The sequence below is a fragment of the Odontesthes bonariensis genome, chromosome 21 (genome assembly GCF_027942865.1).
Source record: "Odontesthes bonariensis isolate fOdoBon6 chromosome 21, fOdoBon6.hap1, whole genome shotgun sequence".
Lineage (NCBI taxonomy): Eukaryota > Metazoa > Chordata > Actinopteri > Atheriniformes > Atherinopsidae > Odontesthes > Odontesthes bonariensis.
In genome coordinates, this window is record NC_134526.1 from 8,130,053 (window position 1) to 8,158,015 (window position 27,963).

The 27,963-nt window shown below is 39.3% G+C and overlaps 3 protein-coding genes and 1 long non-coding RNA gene across 6 annotated transcripts; 2 read left to right on the plus strand and 2 right to left on the minus strand.

Annotated features, from left to right (window-relative positions):
• Positions 1–1,790: 1,790 nt before the first annotated feature.
• pheta2 (PH domain containing endocytic trafficking adaptor 2) lies at positions 1,791–5,663 on the minus strand. Of its 2 annotated transcripts, XM_075453864.1 has the most exons (5): positions 5,307–5,663; positions 4,656–4,732; positions 4,033–4,121; positions 3,633–3,933; positions 1,791–3,150 (listed from the first exon to the last, which is right to left on the minus strand). In XM_075453864.1, the coding sequence occupies exons 3-5, from the start codon at positions 4,111–4,113 to the stop codon at positions 2,747–2,749; spliced, it is 786 nt and encodes a 261-aa protein (XP_075309979.1). In that variant the 5' UTR covers positions 4,114–4,121; positions 4,656–4,732; positions 5,307–5,663; the 3' UTR covers positions 1,791–2,746. The 2 variants fall into 2 exon arrangements, with proteins under 2 accessions (XP_075309979.1, XP_075309980.1); XM_075453865.1 differs by lacking the exon at positions 4,656–4,732.
• A 1,434-nt stretch (positions 5,664–7,097) lies between these two features.
• cd2bp2 (CD2 (cytoplasmic tail) binding protein 2) lies at positions 7,098–10,607 on the plus strand. The gene is made up of 7 exons (XM_075454363.1): positions 7,098–7,189; positions 7,477–7,555; positions 8,764–8,896; positions 9,184–9,341; positions 9,423–9,990; positions 10,075–10,160; positions 10,271–10,607. Exons 2-7 carry the CDS (start codon positions 7,481–7,483, stop codon positions 10,379–10,381), a joined length of 1,131 nt encoding a protein of 376 aa, XP_075310478.1. The 5' UTR covers positions 7,098–7,189; positions 7,477–7,480; the 3' UTR covers positions 10,382–10,607.
• A 552-nt stretch (positions 10,608–11,159) lies between these two features.
• Positions 11,160–23,781, plus strand: prr14 (proline rich 14). Of its 2 annotated transcripts, none has more exons than XM_075454986.1 (10): positions 11,160–11,424; positions 12,571–12,758; positions 13,442–13,604; positions 13,701–13,760; positions 14,408–14,448; positions 14,638–17,544; positions 17,626–17,767; positions 17,961–18,070; positions 19,851–19,919; positions 21,813–23,781. In XM_075454986.1, exons 2-10 carry the CDS (start codon positions 12,616–12,618, stop codon positions 22,102–22,104), a joined length of 3,927 nt encoding a protein of 1,308 aa, XP_075311101.1. In that variant the 5' UTR covers positions 11,160–11,424; positions 12,571–12,615; the 3' UTR covers positions 22,105–23,781. The 2 variants fall into 2 exon arrangements, with proteins under 2 accessions (XP_075311101.1, XP_075311102.1); XM_075454987.1 differs by having other exon boundaries at positions 12,649–12,758.
• On the minus strand, positions 23,112–26,540 carry LOC142372151 (uncharacterized). The gene is made up of 3 exons (XR_012768191.1): positions 25,929–26,540; positions 24,438–24,670; positions 23,112–24,138 (listed from the first exon to the last, which is right to left on the minus strand). It is a non-coding gene; the product is annotated as an uncharacterized LOC142372151 (long non-coding RNA).
• Positions 26,541–27,963: the final 1,423 nt, after the last annotated feature.

Here is a 27,963-nt window from a genome sequence, read left to right on the forward strand (position 1 = left end):
TTCCTATGGATCTACTCCATGTGTGAAGACTTCTGACCTCCTCAGCATCTAATACGTATCTGCTGCATTGAAGATGAAAGTGCGTGAAGCATAAAGCTCGAATGACCTCTTTAGTAGAGAACATTCATTTCAACGAGCCATTGAGTTTGAGATCATCGTGTACGAGAAGACACAGCCTGCATGTAAAGAAAAGGTGGACTTGTTGAAGGCTGACAAAGTTGTTAGGAACATTTTCAGCCCCTTTTTAACTTGTTTGAAGTGACGTGCCTTTGCTCACTCCTGCAGAGCAACTGAACGACTGACATGTGACAGTAAAAGTGTGAGACCTCCACGAAAATTAAGAGTCAGATGTTCTAAAAATAAAGTAAAACATTCAAATGTCTTTTTCCAAGTTTTCCTTTTTTAGTTTTTTCATGAAACACCCATTTTAATATGATAAATTGTATCATATCATGTCTACCTTCCAGCAACAGTTTGTCACATTCCTGAGATTCATTATACTTTTGGCTTGTATCAAACATTTCTAATTAACTTGTCTTCCAAATTAGTCGTAAGTGGGAAATAACTTTGTGTGGTGGAGATCCGCAGATTCAGTCTTCATTTTTCCACATACCATGAGTGTCAAGCTATCCCTAAAACTATGAGAAGAAGCTGTGGCATGCAAAGCTTTTGACGGATGGGCCAGCTGGTGCACTTCACTGACTTTACTCACTTATCAATGTGCCTACATGCTACTGTCATGAGGAAGTATTCCATACAGATGTGTGCGTACCGCGCGCTGCTGCAGTAAAACGACCCATGTCAGCACACTCCTCTGAAGTCATCAATCACTTTTCGATGATTGGTATGTATGTATGTATGCTCTGGAATGTGAAGAATCTCTCAGCTTGACCTATGGGGAAGACATGTCTAAAGAAGTGATGCGGCACAAGAGACATTCATCTGTTATTTTATGTTCTTGTGTGTTCGATTGCACACCAGCCTCAGGTTGCCTTGTTTTGCTATTTGATGCCATCTGTTTGTGTTTCATCCATTGCCATGCAGTAGCTTTAATTTTCAGTTTTTGGGCAGGTCTAATGTCTTTTTTATTTTTGGTCAGTCGGAAAAATACATCTGAATTTTTGTCTCTGAGGATAGATAGATAGATAGATAGATAGATAGATAGATAGATAGATAGATAGATAGATAGATAGATAGATAGATAGATAGATAGATAGATAGATAGATAGATAGATAGATAGATAGATAGATGAATGGATGGATCCTATTTGTATGAATCCTCCAGATGTGAAAACATTCCATAATAATGTTGCTGCAGCTCCCTCTGCTGTTCTCCATCCTCCACTGACTGTCACCATGCGACTCTGAAGCTCATTGACTAAAAGATTCCTTGATCAATAACTTCCTCTTCATCACTGGTTGGCTTATTGTCAGAAAAAAGGAAAAATCTGCTTGTAGAAATGTCTCTTTTTGTCTGATACACTCCCAAATTATAGCAGGTTAATGTTTTGTCAATCGCTACATTGATTAGCTAACAATTCCAGAGTACAGAGTACAAAATAAATAATCTGACAGCTTTTTCTTCATCCTTCCATGGTGTAAACAACTGTAAAATGGCAGATTATGAACTAAATTTAATTGAATTAAATTTAGTTCACACCAAATCCCAACAAAGGTCATCTCAAGGCACTTGAAAGATACAGTCCACTTCAATTCAGTTAAAATCCAATTAATTTTAATGATATTACAATTGAATAAAATCCAAATTAATTTAAATCCAATAAGTCCAATTCATATAATGCCAATTCAAAATAGGTTTCCAAGCAAAGAAAACAAACAAAATACAAAATCTTCAATTCATTAATTTCCATTAATCAGATTATGTCTGATTTTAGTTAACTTCTCCTGTTTGAGAATGCAGAATGGCTCACAGTTACAAACTTGCAAACTTTCACTATGGCAGGTAGAAATATCACCACGATAAAAAGCCTCCTACATAAATCATTAAAACTCCACTTAACTCGTTTATCACTGCAGCATCTTTATCTTGTGTAAAATCAGTCTTTGAGTTCTTATTTTAAACAACAGCATCTCAAAAGGTTGTGTGTCAGCATTTCAACTAGCTAAAAAGGACACGAATCAACTAATTACTCCAACAGACCAGTTTTATTCTTTTATGCATTGAAAAGTACTGCGTATATTACTCTTTGCTTAATACTGCATTAAATCTTTACGCTACAGAGGAAGCTTGTGAAGCTTCCCTCACAAACAGTAGGTTTGATGGATAAGCATCAGGTTTGATGCATGAAAAAAAACAAGAAATGGATAACGTGCTCTGATTACTTCCCGTCACACTGTCATGGTTTCCTTAAACTCTTAAAAAAGAGCAGATGAATTGTTAATGTAATTAACCTGTTAAAAATTAAAAGGCAATGAAAATGCGTTGCACACTGGAAAATATCCAAAAGATGCAAATGTGCCGACACCCACAGAACCTATGTTTCTTCTCATGTGTGCAGTGTGAAATGTGTATCTCACGGTGAACGACCATCTTATCTCATCTCCACTTCCTGTGAAATGAATCTAACATTTAAACTATGAAATGGATTAACTTTTAGCACATGAACAGCTGTCTGGGCCTCACACTCTGTGGAGAGATTTGAAATAACACATCGGCTTCAGTTCCTATTTGACACACATGAGTCATCTCAGTTCCTCTTAAAGAATCGTTTTTGCTCTTTTTGTTTCAGCCTAAGTCGATGAGATCTTCATCACTGCGGTCCTCTTGTGTTTGTCGGCCTCTCAGCCACTCCTCTCTGGCTCTCTTCACTTCTTGGCCATAATAATCATGAAGTTTGCTGAACTCATCAAGTGGATCCGACCCCACCAGAGGCCATTCGCCATACAAAGGTGCCGGTCCATTGAGTGGTGTGACATAAGCATTTCTCCTAGGCCACAGTTTGGGGGACTTTTTAGCCACCACTTTAGCTGGTACTGAAAGTGCTGGTAAAACAGAACTGGCGCTGAAGCTTCTCCCCTCCCTGACTGTTGCTATTGCTCCATGGGCGGAGAATAAGAAGCTGCTCGTGGACGGGCGGAGGGCACTGACAGAGGAGCAGGATCTACCAGGGCCTTGTTGCTGTTTAGCTTCTGCAGACACGAGACATGAAAAGGTCACCATATATTTATATATTACAATATGTTGTGACAGATAATCCCATTTACTCTCATGTTTTTTGTACAACAGTGGCTTGTCAGCTTATTTTAGCACATCACTGGCAACAAGGAGGAACAACAAGTTTGGCTCCATCAACAAAATGATTGTCTCTCTTGTTTCATATATGCTGTAAAGATGACAATATGCAGTTTTACAAGGGTTTATGTCTGTGGATATTCTCAGCTTGGGTGTCTTACAACTGCGTGAAGCAACAAAAGCCAAAACTTTCTTTTTCTTTTTAAAGTATTAAGCAGATTAATGTCTCAAGTGGGTTTTAGAAGTGGTGGTCAGAAGATTATCTTTGGTCAAAGCCAAAAATCAACAGCAATGGATGCATATATTAAATATAGTAAAAGAAAAACAGCCTGAAATAGGAAAAGGTCTCAATCTGCAGAAATGAGAACTCCTTACAAACCTTCATATTGCCTCTCTAGGTCTCTCACTAGCGCGGTGAGGTAACAGTGGCTGGTTGAGAGCAATGATTTCATCCAACTCTCTTGAGTTTGATGATCGCCTGCTGCAAATCTGTACGTTTTGAGTCCAGGCCCAAACACTAGGGAGAAGGCAAACTGTCCATCAGACTCTGAGCGCCGGACTTCACACCCCTCCAGCACGATGACACCCAACAGGTGCCGGTCAGCTGGGCGCTCTTGGTAGAAAAGCAGATTTGCCTTCAGGACAAACCACCTTCGCTGGTAGGTGGCATTTCGCTCTTTCTATCAAGAAATGAATCAGAGCAAAGAGGGATTATTGCACATCACAACATAATGAAAACTGATCTGCAATGAGTTTTTTTTTTTTATGTCTTCTTAAACCTTTTTGTAGAGATATCCCTCTTTATCTACTGGAGAGGTGCATGATAAGTAATGGGTCAGAATCTTCTCATGGAGCTTCATTCCCACCCCTATAAAAGAGAAAGTCCTGTTATGTTAGGAATGTACTCACAGTAAAACTAAATAATGAGATGTAGACTGTTTCATACTCCCAAAACTTCACAGCCAGGGGTGCAACTATCCACTTTCTGAGAGGTATGCAAACGCATGACTGGCGCCCCCCCCCCCCATGAATCTTATTTATCAAGTATGGCCTATAAAGACTTAATAGTTTATTGTAAACATTACACTTTCCATGTTTTCGGGAATAATTCTTGTTTTTATTTGTCATTAAATGCAAAATGTACAACATCTGAACAACAGTTAGTACTTAATGTATCAATGTTCCCACTAAATGCAAATAAACACAGAGAGACAGCTGTTAGAAGACTTTCTTCTGCAGGTTTCCTTCTGATTTCTTTTTTTTAACACATATTCAGCGGCAGGATGTTCATCAATTAGCCTACTAATAATGAATTATGAGAGGCATTTTGCGTATTAAGAGCGACTCATCATTTATATTTATAATTCAATGTTTATATGTAAATAAAATATATAATACTCACAAGAGTTCCTGATTATTTACTTATAGACAAAATCCATCCTCCTCTCTTTATGATAATCCACAGACATGTACGGGAGGCTGCGCAGCCAAGAGAAACGTTACAAAAAAGAGAGAATAGACTATTTGAAGTAAATTCATACAATCCCCCCCCCCTCTAGTGCAGCGCTGCATATAGAGCATACCCACTTTTTGCGCCACAGCCTCTAAATGCATTGAGTTGTGGCCATGTGATTATCTGTTTGTGTTAACGAGCAACTGAACAGGTGAGGCTCAAGCTTCATGTAAACCTAGAAAAAGGGCTGCAAATCAATGTATACTGTGAACCTTTCAAATGGCTTGACTCATTTACTTGGAACTACAGCGACTGCGTGTGAGATTGATCAAAATACATCCACATCAGCAACACCCGCCTCATAGTTTTAGCTACAACTTACAAACACTTCTTGTTTACCCCAAATAAAGTGGGCATTTACACAGAAAATGTAATAGATTTCATAAGACCGACACACACAGATGTAAGTGAAACAGTTATTGTGAGCATGACAGAAATAGAGTTAAGGAAAGTACATTTTCTTAGTCAAAGTTCAAATTTTATTTTTGGCCACTGACTAAGACTGCAGTGAGATAACAGACAACAGTGACTCACACTTACCTCTACTGGGCTTAAATCCCACGCGAGGTCACTTTACATTCCCATACAGTGCTGACATTATTTACATTCACAAGTATTTTCTTTTGATTCTTCTGGTTCCTCAATGCGAAGCCAATTGTTTTCCGCCAGGTTGATTCAACCAGCATCAGATCATGTTTGAATATTTAGTTTCAGGTTACTATCACTGGTTCTCCTACGGGTACAAGGACGAGTGTTGAAATATAAATAACTCGACCCACTTCCTGGTAACAATATACGGACACATTATAGTCTCTCTTGAGTCTGCCTTGAGCGGATGGTTTAAACCCAGCTGAATCAAGCAGTCGAAACCAGCCTCACTGTCAAGAAGAGCTACCTGGAAGTGAGATGCTAAATGTTGAGGTGGGGTTTAATGTCTCAGCTCTCTCACTTCTGCATTCTTCATATCAGATGAGTTTTATGTGGTCTCTGATGGTATGTGGCGGTGATTCTTCAGATAGAAACATGGCGATTTAGTCAGATGTTGTGAAGATATTCAGTGAAATTTTCTACATGTCTTTGCTTACTGTGTATATTCACTATAGTCACTATTCATGTACAGTCACAACTCAAGGAATTCTGAATTTAAAATGGTCCAAAGTATTTAAACATCAAGAGCCTATGCAGCATGTTGGAGTCAGCTAGAATGGGCACTATATAAACTTCACAGCAAAAACTACATGTGTTCATGAAACAACTCTGATTTTAATGTTAATGACAAACAATCTCCACAAAGTCATAAAACTGCTGCACTTATAGTGTCACACTTTCTCAGGTATTGTTGGATTTGAGTTTTGGTTTCATTAAAAATCCTTTAAAAGGCTCTCTAAAAAAGAAACATATCAAAGAACAAATACAAACGAGATTATCTTTATTTTAATGATAGGCAAAAATGAATGTCAGGAGATGATTCAGCTACAGAGCTCAGAATTCAGACAGTTATTTTTGGAAATTAACTCCCAAATAATCATAAGTATCATTGAGATTTACCATCATATACCATAATCGTGTTCAACTTATTGAATGATGTCACATGATGAAAGACAAGCTTCAACACCCTCATTTATAAACTATTATGATAAGGCTAAGGACGAACATATATTACCTGTAGATTCCTTTATGTAAGACCTAACAAATTATCAATTTAGCAAAATTTTAAATCATATGTAAACAAATATTAACTGAACAGTGAAAACCACTGAGGAAAAGAGAGTTTTTAGACACCTAGAAAACCCAAATAGCAGCTTTTTTACTTTTTGTTTTCTTTCTGGATATCATATGGATGATTTATTATCGTGGGAAAAAAATTACATTCAGTACTGTATAATGATGTTTATGACTCGGAACTTTGAACTGGTTGCTTAAACTCTTGAGGGCTATTTTTTTTTAATCAAATGAACTATTTAACTATTTTAATACAAAATAGAAAAAGAATAAGGAATGATTGAATCAACGAAATATCCTTGCCTCTTAATACCTAGATATTCACTTTTACTTTTATCTAAGGCAGAGTATAGGAACAACTCATGGTACAAATTTACGAAAGAAACTATGTGTTTTACAAAAATATGACTACTTCTTCTACCAATGATAATAATAATAATAATAATAATAATATTAATGATTATAATGATAATAATAAAATAATAGAGCCAACTGGATGTTTTCGTTAGATGACTGTTTGAAAACATCAAAATAACGTCAGTAGTATAAATATATAATGCAACATACCCTCCTCACCAGGTGGCGGCGGTAGTGGCGGCGGTAGTGCGTCGTGCACTGTTGACAAAGTATTTAAAATAACAGAAGAAGAAAACCAACGAACAAGAAACGAAAACGAACGTTCCTTGAATTATTTCAAACAGGTTTTTACCACGTTTTATGAGTTTAACAGTTTTCTTGATATTCTATATTCTTCTGAAAGTGTATGAAAATTATGCTTAGCTACTTGATATGATTAATTTGAACTGATAAACGCTTTAGTTTTTCTGCTATATGCGCGGTGCGTTGTTGTTATTGGCGAAAATTTGAGCTACGAAGCTAACATGAGTTTTGTGGTGACGGAGGTGTTATAATACTACTAACTCGAGTTTCAGATCAGCCTCGGTTGTGCTACGGGATTAAAACAGTTGGTCTTTTGGCTTTTTTTTAGCGCAATGTCGAAAAGAAAAGTCACCTTTGAGGACGGTAACGGGGAGATTGACCTGGAAGACGACGGCCCCAATAAAAAGGTAGTGCAGCTATGTTTTTTATTAAGGATGAGCAGAATGTTGTGATGTCAGTTCAGTCATTTCATTTGAGCAAAATATTATATGGAGCCATCAGAAAGTCGGGGATAATTTTTTTTTTGTTTTTCAAACAGAATTCTTCTAACTCATTTTATTTATAAAAATTGCAAACTGAACTAACACCACAGAGTAGTCACCAGGAATATGACTAAGTATTATATAGTTCTGTTCACAATGGTTCTTATTTGTTTGTTTTGTTGCATATATATATATATATATATATATATATATATATTTTAATGCAGGTGATCCTTGCTTTTTTTTGGATCCCATTGTTTATCAAAAAAGTTGTGAAAGTAGGAATAAAGTACTGAAAAAGCTTAAAAAGTGGTGGATTAATTATATTTTCAAGCTAAAAAATTAACATGATAAGGTTTAAAATAAGAGTCTTTGAAAAATGAGTACAGTTTGATAATTTTAAGGCAGCATGAGTAAGTGAAAAAATAGTGTTTCGCAAAGTAAGATTATTTCGGGTGCAATAACTGTGTTGTGGAAATCTGGACACTTTACAACTTGGTTCTGTGATAGAGGATTCAGAGTGAATGACCCGTCTGACTTCCAGACTAACCACTGAGAACATTTGACACACTATGAACCAGAGAATACAATAAATAAAGGCTCTTATTTTCTTCTAATAACTGCAGCAACTTTTTCACTGTCCTGACTTTTTTGTCTTCTTTTTTTAAAATGTGCTCAAATTAAAAAAGAGCATGTTTCAGAGAAAGATTTAAGATCCCAGTTTCAGCATTGGATATGTTGTCTTTGTGCTACTTTCAATTAGATTTAGGATTTGAGTGATTTACAAATCATTGTATTAGTAGAGTTGGTAATTTGTCTTGACTCAGGAAACAAGGTAACCACATTGGTAATTAAATGTAGTAGCTTTGGTTATCTTCAGGATACTTTCAATCTCACATCTTTTATTGTTTAGCTTTTTTTAATGGACCTGTCTTATAAGACTAATATAAAAAATATTGAATGATTCTTCCTATTAGAATAACTTGATTTTTAAACTAAAGTAATTTTTCAATGATCGATAATATATTAGACTTTCAACTGCAAGGAAAAACAATCTTTTTCAGAAAAAGGGATGTTTGTATCATATTTACTCCTAAGTAATGTCATGTTTTTTGCTTTTTTAACTGTTGAAGAAAAGCTGTGAGGCTGTGAGTGGACCGGGTTCCAGGTTCAAGGGTAAACATTCCCTCGACAGCGATGAAGAGGATGAAGGAGAGGAAAAAAAGACCAGCAAATATGATATCCTAGCCAGTGATGATGTGGAGGGTACGTCTTGTTGATATTAACTATGAAGCGGTGCATGGTTGATAAGTGGTCTTATCTACTTTTTGTCCAAATGTTTTTTCATTTGGACAACATATTGATGTGCAAAAATGTGCAGATTTTCTTATTATTTATTCAAACATGGAAACCAGCTTTTAACTGGAAGGAGCCTGAAGTCTCTCATCTCTGCTTCTTCCAAGTAGATATGTTTTGAAAAGTAGTGCTTTGACTAATCAATGCTTAATATTTGTAGCTTATTTCAATACAATGACACTTTTTCTTGTTTTCAGGGCAAGAAGGCGCAACAATTGACTTTGATGAGGGAGTACCAATTACACCCTTTAACCTGGAAGAAGAAATGCAGGAAGGACACTTTGATTCAGAGGGGAACTATTTCATCAAAAAGGAAAAAGAGATTAGAGACAACTGGCTTGACAACATAGACTGGGTAATTGCCTTTCAGGGACATAAGCTTCACTTGTGAAAGCGTCTAAACAATTTGTAATAAAAAATATGTTTCTTCTTGTAGGTGAGAATTAAAGAGCAGCCTTTAAAAAGAAAGAAGAAAGGTCTCGGAGCCAAACGGACACGCAGAGCTGGTGATGAGGATGAGGCAGAGGAGGAAAAACGGAGAGAAGAGCAGCAGGCAGAAGAAGAGGAAGAGGAGGTAGAGATGGAGCCTGTAGAGGACCCCCTGGCATCCTTCACACAGCACCAACTCACAGAAGCTGTGATTGAATTGTTGCAGCCCGGAGAAACAGTTGCTGCAGCACTCCGTCGGTTAGGAGGCCTTGGAGGACGAAAGAGGGGAAAGCTGAGAGTAGAGAACGAAGTCACAGAGGAGACCAAAAGGGATACAGAAAAGCTTGATAAGCTCACGGCTTTAGCTGACAGACTGGTTGGATCTGGGATGTTTGAAATCTATCAACAAACCTATGAAAAACTGGCCCATAAGATGAAGAGCATGCACAGCAAGCAGCCAGCTGTGGGGAAGAAATCCAGTGATGACAACGAAGAGGAAGAAGAAGAGCTTGACATGTTTGCTGATAAATTTGATGAAAAGATTGGTGACAATGATGAGGAAAAAGACGAAAGAGGTTACTTAGTCTCACTTATAAGTGTTTACCTTTAGATATTACATAATATCTGTTTTGTTTAATCCAATTGTGTCTTCTTCTCAGTGAGTGATGAAGTAATGTGGGAGTACAAATGGGAAAATGTGGATAAATCAGAAATCTACGGCCCCTTCACCAGCCAACAGATGCAGGTAATTCTTCTGCAAAGTTTTCAGTAAACCCTTTTACGTTTACGAGTTAATTGAGTTGTGAATTTGTCCTCCCCCGGTGGGCTTTAATCTTCTTACTGTCTGTCTTCCAGGGCTGGGTGGATGAAGGCTACTTCAACACCGGGGTCTACTGCAGGAGAGTGGATCAGGTGGGATCTCAGTTCTACAATTCCAGAAGAATAGACTTTGAGCTCTATACATGAATTACATCCAGCAGTGAACGAATCACTACCACCGTGATCACCATTCAGCATCCTATGTTTGACCTGTAATCTTTTCTCAGTCTTTACTATCAGGGTGTTTGTTTCAGATTGATCATCTTTACACTGCCTTTGTTTTCTGCACGTCGTTTTTAAATAAATAGCTCATTTCTGTGGTGGTATTAGGTTTTAGTTCCTGAGAACTAAATCAAACCCCCACTAAACCTCAGCAGTGGCTGATATTTTTGTGTCTTCTGTTCATTGCATTATAGAAATCTTAAGATATACACTACCTGCACACAGCTTTAAATTTATACAAAAAGGACATCAGTTCCAATAGAACACAGTCCATTTAGTCAGATCAGAGCACCAAAAGATCAATATCAACAATATAAACTGTCTGATTCTGTGATAAATGCGGGGAACAAATACACAAAGTGTGTCAATTCATAGAAGAAAAACATCTAGATCATGGGTGCTAATTTAACATTTAGGGTTTTTTTGACTATTGATGACATCATAGTGTGTTCAAATATGTCGCGTTTAGTACAGTAATTTAGATTTTTTTTTTTAAACTTGATTAATCAGTACTAAATTCCAAAGAAATCCTAAAAAGCAATGAATAATATAAAATCAGACAATATGAAAATGATAAGAATGTCTTTGCTCATATAAGAAAAGTTATTAGAAATGTATCTTAAAAGGGTGGTGACACGTTAAATAGGACAATGTTTAAAAACCGGGGTCTTTTAACATCGTGGGTCATTCGGGGACGTAGAAGAAGACAACATCTTTTATGAGGTATTTTCCGGCGTGCTCCTATTGGCTGCCCTCAGTTTTCGACCCTAAATGTTGTCTCCTGATTGGTCGTGTATCGACAAGGCGGAAAAATATCTCGCACGGTGATTGGACGATCCGTCTTGTCTGCTTGTTGGTTTTTTTAGAAACGGATACGTCGGCGACTCGCTGTAGGGCGCCGTCCGTCCGGCATGTCTTGCTTACGGGGGGCTCGGAATAATCTTGAATAATCCAGTTAAACGTTACAGGTAAGTTTTCCCTCAAATTTTTTCAAGCTACTTTTACCGTGTGCATGCAAACTACAAAACGAGGGTTTATCTATATGACCTGTGGAAAATATTGAGCGTTCCGTAAAAATGACAGATCCTGGCTACGACTATTACCTGGCGCAGTAACTGTTACCTTCTGGATGACGTTTTAGGGGTTAGCCGAATCATACAGCATTAACGGAGTTGCAAAGCTCTGCTTCCACCGATTTGAAGGGTTTTTATTCACTACATGATCATAACATATGCTGAGATTGGGTAATATTACCTCAAGTCAGTCCATAAATCCAAGTTTGAAAAGCGAGGTTGCTCCCTCCAGCAAGTAGACCACGCACAATTTTGAGCGAACCGCCGCTTCCAATTACCCACAAGTACTCACTGAGATTGTTATTGTGCTGAATGTTGCTTACATTTTGAGATGGTTAAGTTGTAATTTCAACATCTTGGAAAAGTTTTGAGACATAAGCACAACAACTTTTCCTTAGCCGAGTGAACGATTTGTGTCCCAATCAAAATAACCGGTGATGACGGCCACGAGCTGTTTTCCCCCTTAATGTTCTTATTTCTGTTATAGCGATTTGACGGGACTAGTCTTAAATTAAGTCAGCTTTGGTAAATTAAAATGTTTATAAATGTTTTGTCCATCAACTCAGACCCTCACCCGCCCAAAAATACAATAAATGTGTTTGATATTACAAAATAAATAACAATGACGTTTAGGAAACGGACGTAAAGCCTTTTTTGAAATGCATTTATTTATTTTTAAATCCTGTGATTAGTATTCTGTCACCCACACTGACCATGCATCGTGGAAATGATCTTTTAATGGGTTATCCTCTCGGTTGTGTTGTTTATTTTTCATTATTAGCGAACTGTGTACCTACATTTTTATTTACTATTAGTTTTTTTAGATGGTTTATATTAAACTTTTTTTCTTGTTTTTGATTGTTGTCTAGGTGAAGCCAGATCTCATTTTCTTAAATTTCGCAGACTAATAACTGGTTTATATTCTTTATTTCAGAGTAAACTCCCCATCCAGAAATTAGGGAAAGGAAGTGCAACTGATTTTGTTCTGATGTGATACCCAGCATGTTTTTTTTCTTTTTTTTCGTTCGTTTTTATTCACAGAAAAGGCCAGACAAGAAGGAAAAGAGCGTATGACAGAGCAAGGGGATGTTGACTTATCCCTCTGACTTGCTCCCTCAGATAGTTTGTCCAATGGATGACGATGCTATTCCCTCCAACCCTGTTTGTAGTGCACTTCCCCACACTGAACCTCCACCACCTCTCCTCCTCCTTTCCTCCATCACTCCCAGGTATAGTTGTCGTTGCACCTTTTTAGTTTCTTTTGTTTGTATATTTTTCCCTTTTTGATTTGTGGCTTTTCAACTGATTGATGGATTTAGAAACAATATACAAACAGGGAGATTGACCAATTTACAAACAATATAGAATATATTTGCTGAATTTACTTGATTCCGGTGGCTTTAGATGTCCAGTTTTATCCTCGGGAATATGGTATACTATACTATGCTTGTTTGAATATAACTAAAGTTTACCTCACTTGAAGTGAAAGAACTCTGAGGACATTTTTTTTCTCCAAGCTTTCACAGTACCAACAGCTGTTGGATCTGTGATGTTCTGGCAGGTAGATGTTGGTATTTGCACCTAAGCTGGAGACTGCTTTTTTTTTTGTTAATACTTAGTTAAATGACTTTGCTCATTTTAATGGTTGGATAGCAATTAGATTGGATTTGATGGCAATTGTGGTTTAATGATTAGCTAGTAGTTAATACAATCACAATTAAAATTTTTAGATTTCTACATAAAGAATAAGTATAACTTGGGTATCTATTACATAATTGTTTCAATTTTTGATACCAGCATGATTGGGCTGTTCCTCATAAACAGGGACATTTTCCTACAGAAAGTGCGGAATGTTGGCAAATATATCAATTCATTTTTATTCTCTCATTATTGTTATTGTTATTATTCTTAGCTTTGCAAATGATGGACAATCTGGACACAGAAGGAGTGGTCGCATTCAAGGGATCAGAGCCCAGACTCCGAAAAAGCAGGATAACTCAGAGAGCCAAGCCGCCCAGAAACCATCCAAACAAAATCCGTCCCTCACAAAGAGACAAAGGGAGAATGCAATTATGGTATAAAGTTTAACTTTCCAGTCTTGTTCAAAACCTGATTAGTAATAGATTGACTTGAGATTGAGTGTCTGCATTAATCTGTTTTCTTATTTGTAGGTGCAGGAGTCACAGTTCAAGCAGCTTAGAGTTGAAAGTGTGCAGGAGAAGCCAATCGAGGTCAGTTTTCTTTCCACAAGCTTCACGTTCTTCATTGCATCCTTTTTGTTGGGGAGATATGTTCAGAGGCAAGCTAAAACACGGTGCTTTTCCATGTCTTTGATAGCATTTCTCATGTTTAAAAGCCACCATTGCCTGAACTCTGTGTACAGAAGCTGCTCTGTAGTACTGTAGCTTCTTCCAAAAGGGTGGGAGGGTTAATTGCTTTAATCCTCCTTTACGGTCTGCTGCACCTGACACAAACAAACAATGTGTGTCTTAATGTGACCTACAAATGCTCAAGCTGCTGACACTACAGAATGAGAGGCACTGTCTTTTATTTTATTTTTTTATTAATGATGTTTATGTTCGTATTGGTTGTTTTTAAATGAGCTATAGAAATAAACTTTAACTTGACTATTTCAACTAGAAGTGAACCATTGCTAGTTTTTCAGAATGAACACAATAACAAAGTGACTAAGTGTTATTGCAACTACAATAAACATGGCTAGAAATATTTATTCTGAAAACATTTTTATTTTATGAATAGAAGTAGCAGGATTGTGATTTGTGTTTTTGACTATTTCAGCAGCAGATGGAGCGGAGCTGTTTTTGCACCCACTTACTGTATAAACTATAAAATAAAATATGGTTGATTTATTTTGCAGGATGGATGTGATGCCAGTTTTACTGCAGAGCAACACAATCTGTAAGTGTGGTGTTTTTCAGTTAAGTGGTCAGTGGGCAAGTGTTACTGAAGTATTTAATTCATTCATTATTTTACAACTGAATTAAGCAAAAAAGAAACTATTCAGACTGTGATGTCTCAGCAGTTTTTCCAATGTTTTATGTTCACTTGTGTTTGAATGTCTTTTTTTTTTTTTCATTAATATTATAGGAAAAATGGCCCAATAAGCCTGCAGAAGAAAACTGACGAGTTCCCTGTAGTTGAACTATTTGAAGAAAAGACTAAACAGAATCTTGATGCAGCTAAACTTGACAAGGATACATGCGATGACTTGCCTGTTAGGGACGTTGGTGAAAATGCTTCTGCCCCGAAGGGATGGGTGATTGGTCCCTTGTTTCAGTCATTGAAATCAAAGATGGCCAGTTTTACTGAGATAGTTATGACTCCAGTTAAACTCTTCAGAGCCAATAGCCCTCCACTGTCCACGGATCATTTTGAAAAACTCGGGGACTGTGAGCTACAGGCTGAAGGAGCAATTGATATTGAATCATCAGAGCCAGACGGAAAAGAGGAGAACAAGAATCGGGGCCCTAAAACGAATCAAGAGGGCCTCACTGACGATGAAGAAACAAAAAGAACAAAAAATGTTGTTCGGAAATATTCTAAAAAACTGCATTTTGAAGGGTTGTCAACACACCGGCCTGAGCGGGCTCTTGAATGCGCAATAAATCAGATGGAAAAAATCTTACCTGATTTAGTGCCTTTACCACACAATCCAGCACCCTGTGTTGTTTCTGAGCAAGTCTCTAAATCTTTTGGGTCAACTCTGAGTTCCTCCAGAGTCTTGCGGCCCTCTGCCAAAATAAGTGCCTCGCGCAAGTCCAAGTCAAAGATATCCAGCGCTGTGGAATACCAGAATAAGAAGTGGAGTGTCCAGCTGGAATCACTGCCCATAAAACTTAAAGGAAATGGATGTGAATTAAAGGTCAACTCTAAGCCTCTGACCTCCGAATACAAAAAGCAGCTGTCTGACCATGAGATCAGTGCCAAGCAACCTTCTCAGATGACTTTGGTTCAATCAAACAACAGTTATTTGAGTGACACGAAGAAAACGCTGTCTTTATCTTCCTCAGTATGTTACTCCCAGTCTGATGCAGGCTGTCTTCAGCCTGACAGTGAAGATGGTGGTGCTAGTGTGGAAAATGTCTGCGTTGTTCGACAAAGCCTCAGGAGCAGCCCAAGTGACAGTGCGAAACAAACCTCACTGAGACCTACTTTGGACACACAGCAGATGGAGTGCCAGCAAACCTCTGAAATGTGTTTGGTCTCGAGTTTAGTGCGAGCAAAGAGGGGGCTGAAACTCAGCTGTGATCCCCAAGACTCTGTGAAGAGAACAAGAATGGCAGCTTTTTCATGTATAAATGAAATGAACATGGCTTCAGACGATGACATTAATGGGGGGCAGAGAACACAAAGAAGGGGAGCTGCGTTGTTGAATACCATTTCGGATGAGGAACAAACAATCAAAACTAAAAAAAGAGAGGTTGTGTCACGAAGAGCAAATAGGAAAGGAAAGACGACGCATGAAATTCTTGGTACAATAGATGAAGCGGTGATTATCGCCCAGACTGAAAGTCCCCCTGATTCTGTGTTGGTTTGCTCCCTTGATAAAAGCAGTTGTGTGTCACAGGGCAACTCAAAGGGCAGCAGAGTAAAGCCCAATAGTTCCTGCAAAAGACTGAAGACGACAGCCATCAGCAAACCTGATGGAAACAACGATGACTGCATGGATCTTGAAACGACTGTGGCAATCACCTCCACAAAACGAGCTGAAGAGAAGCCCTTATCTGAAGTTGTTGTCCGTCCTGATATAATGCAGCTACCCTGCACAAGCAAGTGCAGGATAGCAAATAAGAAACTACTAAAAAGGAAATCGCCCAATCATGCAAGTTCACTGACTGAATCAGACAGCACTTTGGTGTCTACCTCGTCAGTTAAGCCGAGTGAACTCATTGCTGCAGATTTCAGTTCCGCTGAGCATGTTCAAAAAAGAAACAACTTAACTAAAGGACTGAGCCTCGTGACCAAGAGACCCAAAAATGGTCTTGGAGGTGCTGTTGGCTCCTCAGTGTCCAGTGAAACTCAAGAATCAAAACAGGGTGTGCACAACCTTCATTTGATAGCCAAAGAAAAGAAGTCTAAAAATGTCAAAGGTAAATGCTCAGTGGACCCTGTTTATTTTGAAATGACACCTTTTGAACTGCCTGTCCCATCACCCTTCCAACCTCATTTACACTCTAATGTACAATCAAACAGTGAAGATGAGCCGCTTACAGATGAGAAAGAACCGGTATCTGCCTCCATGACAGATGAGATGCCTCTCACAGATGCTGAAATCAGTAAAACAAACAGCAGATCGAGCACAAGACGAATTAATGTTAAGCGAAGGAGGGCAGATAACCAAAGGAGAAGATGCAGAGTTTTGCAGAGACGGGAATGTAAAGGTGAAGAAAAGCCTAAATCTGTTACCATGGAGGATGCAGATCTGGATGCATCACACTTGCGCTCATGGGAAAAAGAGTTCTCAAGGCGCCTGTTACGCAGCTACTCCTGCCCAGAGATCCTGTCCCTCCATCCCAACACACCCTGGACTTCTTTGCATTCCCCACATCACAGCAAGACTCCCACATCGCACCATCACCACCACCACCACCACAGTCCTTTTGTCTCTCATGCTCAGAAATCTTCGCGGCGGGCTCGCCGACACACGGTCTGCAGTGTGGAGGTGGAGAGGGAGATCGCCCCTCTGTGCCTTCGGAAGGAAGTTTACCCTTCCAGAAGATCTGCCCCATATGACCCCGTCGCCCAGCAGATGTCCTCTGCTCACACACATTCCCCCAGCACTTACCTATCAGCTCTGGCCTCTTGCTTTCTTTTGAGCCCTCTGGCTTTCCTTTCCAAGAAAGTTGACTGCAAAGGAGCTCCTTCCAATCCCAGTGCTTCCGGTCATGTTACCCCTCCCTCCTCCTCCTCCTCCTCGACATCCCCACTGAGCTCTTCCACATGGCATCCTCCCGGTTCTGTTGACTCTACTGCTCCCTTGGGTTCAAATAGCAGGTAACACACTTTTTAAAATCTCCAGTCAGCTCTCCTGCGCCAGTCATATTCTGTGCTGATAATAGCCTTGCTTCTTTAAAGTGGGAACCCCCTGCAGTGTGAGACTGAGGGGAGACAACAGAGTGAAGAGGAGGATGATGGTGAGGACACGAGCTCCTCCAGCCCTGAGTTTGAAGACGCTGGGTTGAGAGAGGAAAAGGCTCTGTCTGATTCTGAGATCAAAGTACGTATTCATTTAAATAACTGTACCTTTCGTAGGTGTGAACTGTTTATTTGTGGAAAAAGGATGTTTACCATCTTCTGTAGGGTCTCTGTCTTTGCTTGAAACTCTTTTAAATCTAAAATCCCACATGGATGCATGTGTCGATCACGTCTTACAGTCTTGAAAATGGTCTGTTGCCTTGTTCTTCTTACAGGTTGTGCGGAAGCATGAAGAACGAGGAAAGGTGTCATCTATCAGAATCCGGAAAACCTTGCCCAAACCTCAGACCAACCTGACGCCCATGGGTCTGCCCAAACCCATCAGGTATGTGTGTAGGACCACCCGCACAAAGGTCGTTATCACCACCAAAGTATATCTGAGAGGCTGAGACTTAAGGTGGGAGTACAAAATGTTTCACACCAAAGAGGAAGCAGTAGAGCAGTATTCGGCATTTGTCTGAGCTATGTGTTCAACACATTAGGAATCTTGGCACCAGGATAGAAGGTAAGCACCGGAAACAAGTGTCCAGAGTAAATATAGAGGTATCACATGTACTTTTACATATTTATTTGCTCATTTAAATAAATTCTTATCAGAGACAAAGACCAGACGGAGCAGAAATGTTGAAATGAACCCGGGTGGGTATACATTCATTTTTGAGTTTTTCTATGGTTGCAGATTACGCTGCATTTTCAGAAGTGTTTATTGCCCACACATCTGTTCTGTGGGTCTTTTTTTTTTTTTTTAACTCACTCTTTACGACATAAAGATACAAGAATCATAAATTGTATACATTTTGCTTCTTGGCTTTCTTCCCTTGGCTTGTTGGGGAGATACCTGGCACTAGTAGTTGTACATTAGTGTTGATGTAAGCAAGGTAAATATAATTGATTTGTGATAAAGTACATAAAGAAAGTCAGAGAAATGTCGTTACAACTCGCAGCAAGTTTTAAAGAACTCTTGAGGTCGAAGGTAACTGGCTGAGTGTGCGGCTGAACACTTGGTCGCATGCAAAGTATCAAATCAAATTTATTTATATAGCACATTTCATGTACAAACAGTTCAAAGTGCTTTACATAAAATAAAAGCATTGCAGCAGGGAGTGCAAGAAGCATTAAAAATACACGAAAGAATATAAAGAGAAACAAATAAAATCATTTAAATGAATTTAAAAACAGGCAACAGTTATAAGTTAAATAAGTTAAAAGATATTTCATGCATAGACACATGAGAAAAGAAATGTCTTTAACCTGGATTTAAAAATGTCTCCACTGGCAGTTTGTTCCACTTGTTGGCAGCATAACAGCTAAATGCTGCTTCTCCATGTTTAGTCTGGACTCTGGACTGGACCAGCTGACCTGAGTCCTTGGATCTAAGAGTTCTGCTGGGTTTATATTCTCTGAACATATCACAGATGTATTTTGGGCCTAAACCGTTCTGGGATTTGTAAACCATCAGCAGGCTTTTAAAATCTATTCTGTGACTGACTGGAAGCCAGAGTAAAGATTTTAAAGCTGCTGTGATGTGTTCAGATCTCTTAGTCCGGGTTAAAACTCCAGCAGCAGCGTTCTGGATGAGCTGCAGATGTTTAATGCTCTTTTTGGGAAGTCCAGTTAAAAGAGCGTTACAGTGATGGAGTCTGCTGGAGATGAATGCATGGATGAGTTTCTCCTGGTCTTTTTGGGAGAGGAAACCTTTAATTCTGTTGATGTTTCTGAGATGGTAAAAAGCTGCCTTGGTGACACCTTTGATGTGGCTGCTGAAAGTCAGATCTGAGTCTATCAACACTCCGAGGTTACGAACCTGGTCAGTGATTGTAAGGGCCCGAGTCTCAAGATATTTACCAACGCTGACCCTCTTCTCTTTGCTACCAAACAGAATGATCTCAGATTTGTCTTCATTTAATCGTAGAAAAAAAGTACACAGATTTGCAGAAGATTCAGTCTTGTGCAGCTCTGTTAGATTATATGCAAGTCTCTCTAATCCTTTATATGTGGTTACAATGTGAAAGTAGGGCAGATCCAGCTGTATTTGGGTGGTCTGAGCACTTTGTGATCAATACTCAAACTGGAGCATTGTTTGCTTTGTTTATGTTGAAATACAGGCTGAAGAAGAAGGAGTTCAGCTTGGAAGAAATTTACACCAATAAGAATTTCAGCAAACCCCCGGAGAGGTAAGCACAACGTGGATAAAAATGTTAAAGAAGCTGAACAAATGTGAGGCTTGAATGTACAGCCAGACGGCTTAAATAGCACCTTCACCACCTTTTCCCTTTTTAGACTTTGGAACTGAAAAATGGCTTTATTTTTGACACCGCGCTTTGTGTTTCGTTCCTGAAAATCCAGACCAGAGCCTTTAAGTTGCTTTAAAAAGAACTGCTGCAGTGTCCTTTGAGCCTGACGGCTTCTTTCAGCCACATGTGTGCAGTGTTGTGCAAGTTCACTCAGAACAGGAACTTGTTCAAAATTCAGTTCACACAGATTGGTTCATAGTTTCTTATATTTTTATTGTGCTATAGGCATCTTGGCCAACTGAGCAATTCTTTTAAAAAAGGATATTTTTAGTTTTAACCTACTTTATGTGATCGTGTTTAACAAAGAGCATTTGAGCCCTGACAGTAATTCTGTTGGCTTTAAATGCTACTTAACCCTTAAAACTGTTATTATCACTGAAAACTGACATGAGCGGAGCTTTTAGAACACAAGCCCCAGGTGTGGCTCAATCCACCTGATGAGCCCTCCGCCTTACTCCCTGCTAAAGGGAAAAAACAACAAAAAAGATGGGGACAACTAGTGGAGTGGAGGGGTCTTCACAAGTGAAATAGCTCTAAAAGAAACAATGAAAACGGCCCAGAGGCTGTGGGAGGGAACCCAACACTCAATGAAAATCCTACTTGATGCATGAGTCAAGGTTAAAACAAAAGTTCAGCTTGCATTACAGGTGTTCTGTTCAAAGACTCGGCTGGCAGGACTCACTAAATCCTTTAAAGCCGTCTTCTGAACCCTGGATTTGCCAAGTACTGCCAGTTTTTCCTCCGTTTCTGCTGTGAGACTGTTTAATGCGTAGTTCTACACATCTGCACCTCCACATGTTTTACTTTCCTATTGTATTTGTATTTATTGTAGTTCCATCTTTGTGTGGTGCAGAAGTGATCATAAAGTGTGGTGGCTTCCACGGGAGCATGCGCAGTTCATGATGATACGTTCACTGTTGACAAGAACAAGAAGGGTTTAATGCTGCAGGAGAGCTTCGTTCACTTCACATTTGTTCGTTGGAAACTAACTCTTTTGGTTCAAATTTGACAGAGTATATGACGCAGTTTTATTGTGTCCATTCACAACATTGCATTTGTGTATATGTATGGATTTCTACAGTTTAAGAAAACGTATATATTCAGAATAAGTCTGGGAAGCAAAAGTAACACACATTACTGTACTGAGCTCAACACCATGATGGCGAATGCTACGTAACACAACGAACAGTTTGAGTAGATCCCCTGTCTGATTGATCTGGTTTTCTGTCAGTTGACTCAAAAGCTTGAAGCAACTTGGAGCCAATAAATGAAAATTATAACCATATTCAGCACCTCTTCAGATCCACACCGAACGCCTCCTAAGTTTGAAGTAGCCTGGTCAGCTGGATTAAAATAAAAACCGGGAGCACACAGGGACGCTCGTGTTTATTTGCTCTGCATGCATTTGTCATGTTGCTGAACCTGTGACCAATCAGAAAGCTCTATGTTGGATGAAGCATAAAAACTTGCTTAAAGGCCTCATTTCTCTTTTTATGGGTGAAATCCTATCTAATTTATCTCAAACTCCAGACTGCAAGTTAAGAAATCAGCTGTTAATGTAGTTCTGCAGAGAAACTTTAAAGGAGGATGAGTTCCTCCATTTCCTCCTGCCTAGATCTGATTTAATTAGTTTTTTTTTTTTTTTTTAAAGCATTTAGGGCAAATATACAGTTTGACCCCAGAGGGTTCATTATGCTGAATGGAGAATTTTCTCTTTCCCTGACTGACTGACTGACCCGACTCGCTGATTTGTCTTCATCACTTGTGTTTCAGCCGGCTGGAAACCATATTCGAGGTGCCTCTCAGTCGCAAAAATGGCTCCGAGTCCTGGTTTGGCCAGAGGCGTGTCAAACGTTTTCTGGAGTTTTTGGAGGTTGGGGAAGTCAGAAAACCAAAGAAACCTCTTGTCGGAGTTGGAAAAGCAGGTAATTCCTCCTCTAGGACGAGACGAGGAGGCTTCCCGAAAGACGAGCCGCCCCTCAGCGTTCAGGACGTGGACTCGCTGCTCTGCACAAAGCTCGATCAGTTGAATTTGTGGTTGATAAATGATCAGAAAGACAGCTGACACCAGCTTCTGTATTTTCACTTGTTTGGCAGCAATTTATGAACCGATGATACTTTTATGTAAACGTGAGGTTGCCAGCTTTGGCTCACGTTGGGGTATAAATGTCGTGGTGATGAGCTCTAATTGAGTTATTATGTTTTTGTTTGGTAGCCTGCTAATTTAATAGCTGTACACCATAGCACTATAAATGTATCGGTCAGAAACATGGTGGTGAAAATAATCGTACGTCATATACAGCAGCTGCTGTCCGTTTATCCCCTCGGCCCCTCTTCATCTAAGATAAAAGCAGATTCTCTGATTGTACAGTATTCTCACATCGTTGAGTTTTTTTCCTTCTCCGTGTAGATAAATTTGTACGTTTGTTACCTTTAGTGTTTGTCTTCAGAAATAAGAATGCTGATTCCATCAGATTTGTTGCACTGAAAGAAAACAACTTAACTTGGTAGTATTCTTTGTAGAGTTGTTCAGGAGGGCAGCTATTTCTTTTCAATTCAAGTTTGAGGAGGATTTTAAAATTTGCCAGCAAGAGATTTGCATTCGCGACAACCAATTTCACAACAGATGTGCTATCGAGTGCGTCTACAAACGGCTTGGGACTGCATGCACCATTTTCCTCTGCTCAGGGCGAGGCCTGTTGGCTTGTTTCATCATTTTAGTTTTTATTTTCACGACCTTGGGGGTCTGTTTTTATAAAAAATAAAATGTGGAGACAACAAGGTATTCCCGGGAGGATTTCTAAAGGAAAGAAAGTGTCCACTGCTATGTTTTCCTTTGTGGTTCTCCCTGGATTGTTTATTGGTGTTTATAATTATGTTTCAGCTGTAATATTTCGTGCCTCTGTGTGTGTGGTTTGTTCACTTGCTTGCTTTTCTTTTTTTTTTTTTTTTGTCCAAATGTAAATGAAGTTGCCTTAACTGTAAAAAAAAAAAAAAAAAAAAACGTGTTTTTATGGGTGTAATCATCATTTCCGTCTTTGCGTGACAGCATGTCCAAACGTATCGAGCAACTCTGAGCACAAAAAACTTCATTTTATTATAAAATGCTTTGTGTAAATGTTTGTATAAAAGTACAGCATATGTATACATTTGACAATAATAAAGTAACAATGCAATCATAACAATAATGTTGGCACATCAAGAGGCAAATGTCCGTGTCCTGGTGAAGCTGTGCCATTTAGTTTCCAGTAGAGACCCGATCCTTGTTATTAAATATGTAGTTTCAGACTCGCTCATTAGGTTCAGTAGTATTTGCAACTGTATGCAGTAACAATGAGTATGTTAAACTAAGAACTGGGCCGTTACTGGAGCATCCTTGTTTTAACTTTTCATATGAAAGTGCAAAGCTGGAAAGTTTTCAGCATCTTTTGGGTTTTTCCACATCTCCTCACCTTTAATCTCGTCGTAACACGGATCGTCTACGTATATTTTCTTAAAAAAAATATAAACTCAAATATATTATTTACATAAGTTTAAACATATTTAATTAGTGTGTGTGGTCAAAATGTGGAAAACCTTCAAAGATGCTGACAATCCCGCTCACCCAAAGCACTACATTTGTATCTTATAGTGTCATGTTTAAACTACAGTTAATGCTGGATTTGTATTTTCATTTAGATTTGTAATTTTCCATTTGTTCGTATATTGTTTGAATAAATATTACACGATTGATAAACATGTAGACGGTTTCTGGAGTACTTGTTTTTTTTCTGTAAGACGATGAGCGATTGGGAAAGAGTAAACAGACCCAGCAGTCTGGTGTTTCTTGTAACTTCTCGTTTCGTTATGAATAGTCATTGGTCTGCAGCTTTGTCCCGTGTGTCGCCTCCTCATAAGATGCAAAAGCAGAAGAGCGGCACCACTTGACATTTTCTTTTTCGTGTCATTACTCCTTCAATGTGACGAGATATGAGATCAGCACGGTTAGTATTGGAACTGACACCAGAATGATAACCCACGTCAAGATGGAGATGATGCCGAATCTTCTCGCCTTATGGGAAAACTTGGCAGCAGCTTCTGGATCTTTTGTCAGCTCAGCCTGAGAAAGAAAGTAGTTGCAGCTTAGAGTTTCAATCATTATTTACTCAAGCTTTGAATCCATTATTGACAGGTGAAATGATCGTAGCAAATAATGTGTGTCCCTGGTTTACAGGAAAGGAAGTGCTGTACCCAGAGGAAGTAGGACCAAAACTCTGCCCAACTTGTGATGTAACAGACCATAACGCAACCCTTCTATGTGCAAACGCTTCCTTTTAAACTTTCAGACCATCAGCTTGTTGCCATTAAAAGCTGCCCTGAACTGTTTAATAATCATAATAAAATAGAATAGTAGAATACCTTGACTGAATTAGTGAGAGCTTTGACTCCGATGCAGGAGCACCCGCAGATGATGCTGCAGTAGGCCAGGGTCCTCTGGTGCTTGTTTTTGTAACAGGATGCGGCGACCCTTCCAATTCTGCCGCTCACTTTAGTGAAAGTGGCGTCGTTTTGTTCATCACCTGCTCCTGCTATGATGGCCAACGGAATCTCCTCACCCCCTGTTGCATTAGTGTGCTGCGAGTTTGACATATCTGCAAAGGAGCACGAGTTTAAGAAGCTTAGGTTAGCTCCACTTTGTGGAAACATTTTGACTTAGTAATATGCACAAAGCAAAGAACAATTTCAGGATTTGTCTGGCTGTTAATTGCAGTTTTTCAAGATAAATTGAGTTTAAAAAAAAAAAAATAGTTTCAACCATTATGTAAGACCAAATCCTGCCTTGGTAGTTAGTAAACATTAAAGTCATTTACTGTTTGGTATGCGGACATAGACCTCAGAAAGTATTCAAGCAGAACAAGTCAAACAGTCTCAGGATTGTCTTATCTCTCATTACATATAACCTCCTATGATTTACAGTATTTATGTTCCTTTCCACAGTCAAACTGTAATAACTGTAATAACTGATTACTATTAAACTGGGGCGGATCAAAGTAACAAAGGATGGTACAGCTCTTGTCTTTTTGCTAAGTTACTGTTCTGAGTTGTTGTCTGTGTTAAATAGACAACAGAATGAACTTGAATGATAGTGTTCATTGTCATGGAGTCTGGTTACACACCTGTTCAACTGCAATTTGGGTGCCAATACTTGCCCAGAGGGAATATCAGAGTTCAAAATTGATCTAAAGTCTTGTGAGAAATTCTGTTACTGTCCATATTACTGAGCCACTAAGGTTACCGACCTGTTTTTTAGCAGCAAGGGGGAAAACCGTCCCACTTCACACAGTTTTAAAAAGCATAGCTTACAAGTCTAAGCACGTTACTCAGGATGTCAAGACAATATGTTGTAGTTTTTGAGGCCAGTGTATATCCTAAATGAAACAGAAAGTGCCATCTGAATGGTTTAACACTGGCAGTGTTCCCTTTTAACTAAATAAAAGGTTGAAAAACTTGTATGATTGGCTGAGAAGCTGTCATGGCATATTGAAGACAGTACCTGAAAGTTATCTAATCTCTGATTTGATCAAAAAGCTACACGGCACACCGGCATAGTCTGCATTTTTTAGTAACTTGAAAAAATGTCCCAGCAGAGTGTTGCTTTCAGCTGATAATGTAATATTACACAGTCCTGTGAATCATTTATAGTAAACAGCAAGAACAGTCTGGTTTGTTTCCTCAAATTTACTACAGCAAACATGGGCTCATTAATTAATAAAGCTTATAGTATCAGTGCACTAAGCGGGAAACTTGTTGTTGGTCTAACACTAAGTTTAGGGATAATAGAATAAATCTGACCAAACAAAATGCCTTAACTCAATGAAGCCCAGTTCAAGGGTGTGTTAAAGTACAAACCTGGCCAAATTCAAAAGGTGCTGCTGTGAATCCCCTTCTCAATCCGAGTTCACTCCTGCCAAGCCAAGTGTGTCCAGTTATCTATTGATAATAAAGGTGGTATGCAGGTGAATTATCTTCTTGTGCTCTTAGAAATATCCCACTTTCAGATGACAACTGCAGTTTCAGGCTTCCTCCTTTAGATGCGAAAGATTCAGCGAAGATTTCCACACGTTTATCCAAATACCAGAAGCGGCTCGGAAAGGTGACCTGTGAAGGCTCAGTGCCGGCCTGGTTGCTGAATGACAGGAAGGGGAGCTTGCTGTGAAACTCAATGTGAAACTACACGCCCATTTTTGGCAAGGATTTAGTCTTTGTTGTTCTCTTTTCCTCCCACACTTGTCTCACTCTTCCCTCACTCTACAACTTTAGCTCCCTTAGAAAGTTTCTTGTGTTTGGTAAGACGTGCTCTCAGCCGTTGTTAGTCACAGGTGATAAACGCCGCACTGTGTTACAAACGTCTCTTCTTAACCATTACGCATTCCAGAGGAGCTGGGAAAGGTGTGTCAGCACTTGTCTTGCCGTGGGGTGAAGACACAAGCCGGGTGACCTCACTGAGTCCACTGAGTAAACCTTCATGATCTCTCACAGCTGAAACAATCACAGCATTTTGAATTATTTGTGTTCATTTGACACGTTTTTCTGGTTTCTTGCCATTCCTCTGCTCTCTGACCCCGAGATAAGACATATTTACTCCCCTTGACTCAGCGATTGATGACATCATAAATGCATTTTTTCAGTGATGAGTCCGCCCATTGTTCAAATAAAGGACTCTTCCTTCAGGGCGAACATGGGCGAGACCTGCTCTGACGTTTCCATCCAAAATGGCTTTACAGTCCTGAGATATGCATCTAACTGTAATGTATGACGTCAGGTGGATTCATATTTATTTTAAGAACAGTTTGGGAACATTACTATCATGTCAGGCTCTGGAGCATAAAAAATACTTCGCCATGACATGTAGTTGGACTCCATGGCTGTGAAGAGCTTTTTGTGAGTAATACAAAGCAATCAATCAATCAGATCTATCCATCCATTTTCTACACCAACATTGTCCAATTTAGGGTCATGGGTAGCTGGAGCCTATCCCAGCTGCCATTGGACATCCCAGACATATCGCCAGTGTATCGCAATTGACTCATCACGCATGTTTTTGGACTGTAGGGGGAAGCTGGAGTACCCAGAGATTACATGCCTCAAATGAGATTCTAACCAGGAACCTTTTTGCTGTAGGGTGGCAGGCTTAACCACCACTCAGCACACCGCCATGCAGCCACAACTGGATCCAACATGTATGAAATGACTATATGTTTTTCCCTCAGGTTCAAGTTGATACTTGAGGACTAAAGAAAAACCTGGGTCTTTATCTTTTGGGTCAAAGAAAAGTTGAAGTTGTGACTCTCTGTGACAGAGACAGAAGGAGAAGAAAAAGAATCTGGTGCCAAAATGAAAGGAAAAGATGCATCACCAATACCCAATTTTTTTTTCATGTTTTATTTATTGTTATTGCTGTGAGCAGGAATGACTGAACACACACAGTCAACTTCAGGGACTCCAGAGCAGCTCCCAGCACAGCTAGCTTTCTTTATCAGTTTGTTAAGTTTCTTTGAGCCACTTGGTCTGATGTTGCTGCCCAGCAGACTGCACTCTCCACCACAGACTTATTGAAGATATGCGACATATTGCTGAAAACACTGACGCGCCTAAGCTTTCTCAGGAACTACAATCTGCTCTGTTCCTTTTTGTGAACACCCTCAGTGTTGTGCAACTAGTCTAGTCTGTTGTTCAAGCGAACTGCTTTGCCTCAAGGTATCTGTGTTTGACTCATTCCTGGTCCTCCTAAATTCCACAATAATCTCTAAAACCATAGTCACATGTATTCCAGGGGCCAAAGTGGCCGATGTAGAATCAATTTTACAACTGCTGGCTCATGTTCAGTGTAAATACGGTAAAATAGTTGTTCACGTTGGCGGTATTGACACTCGGTTACGCCAAT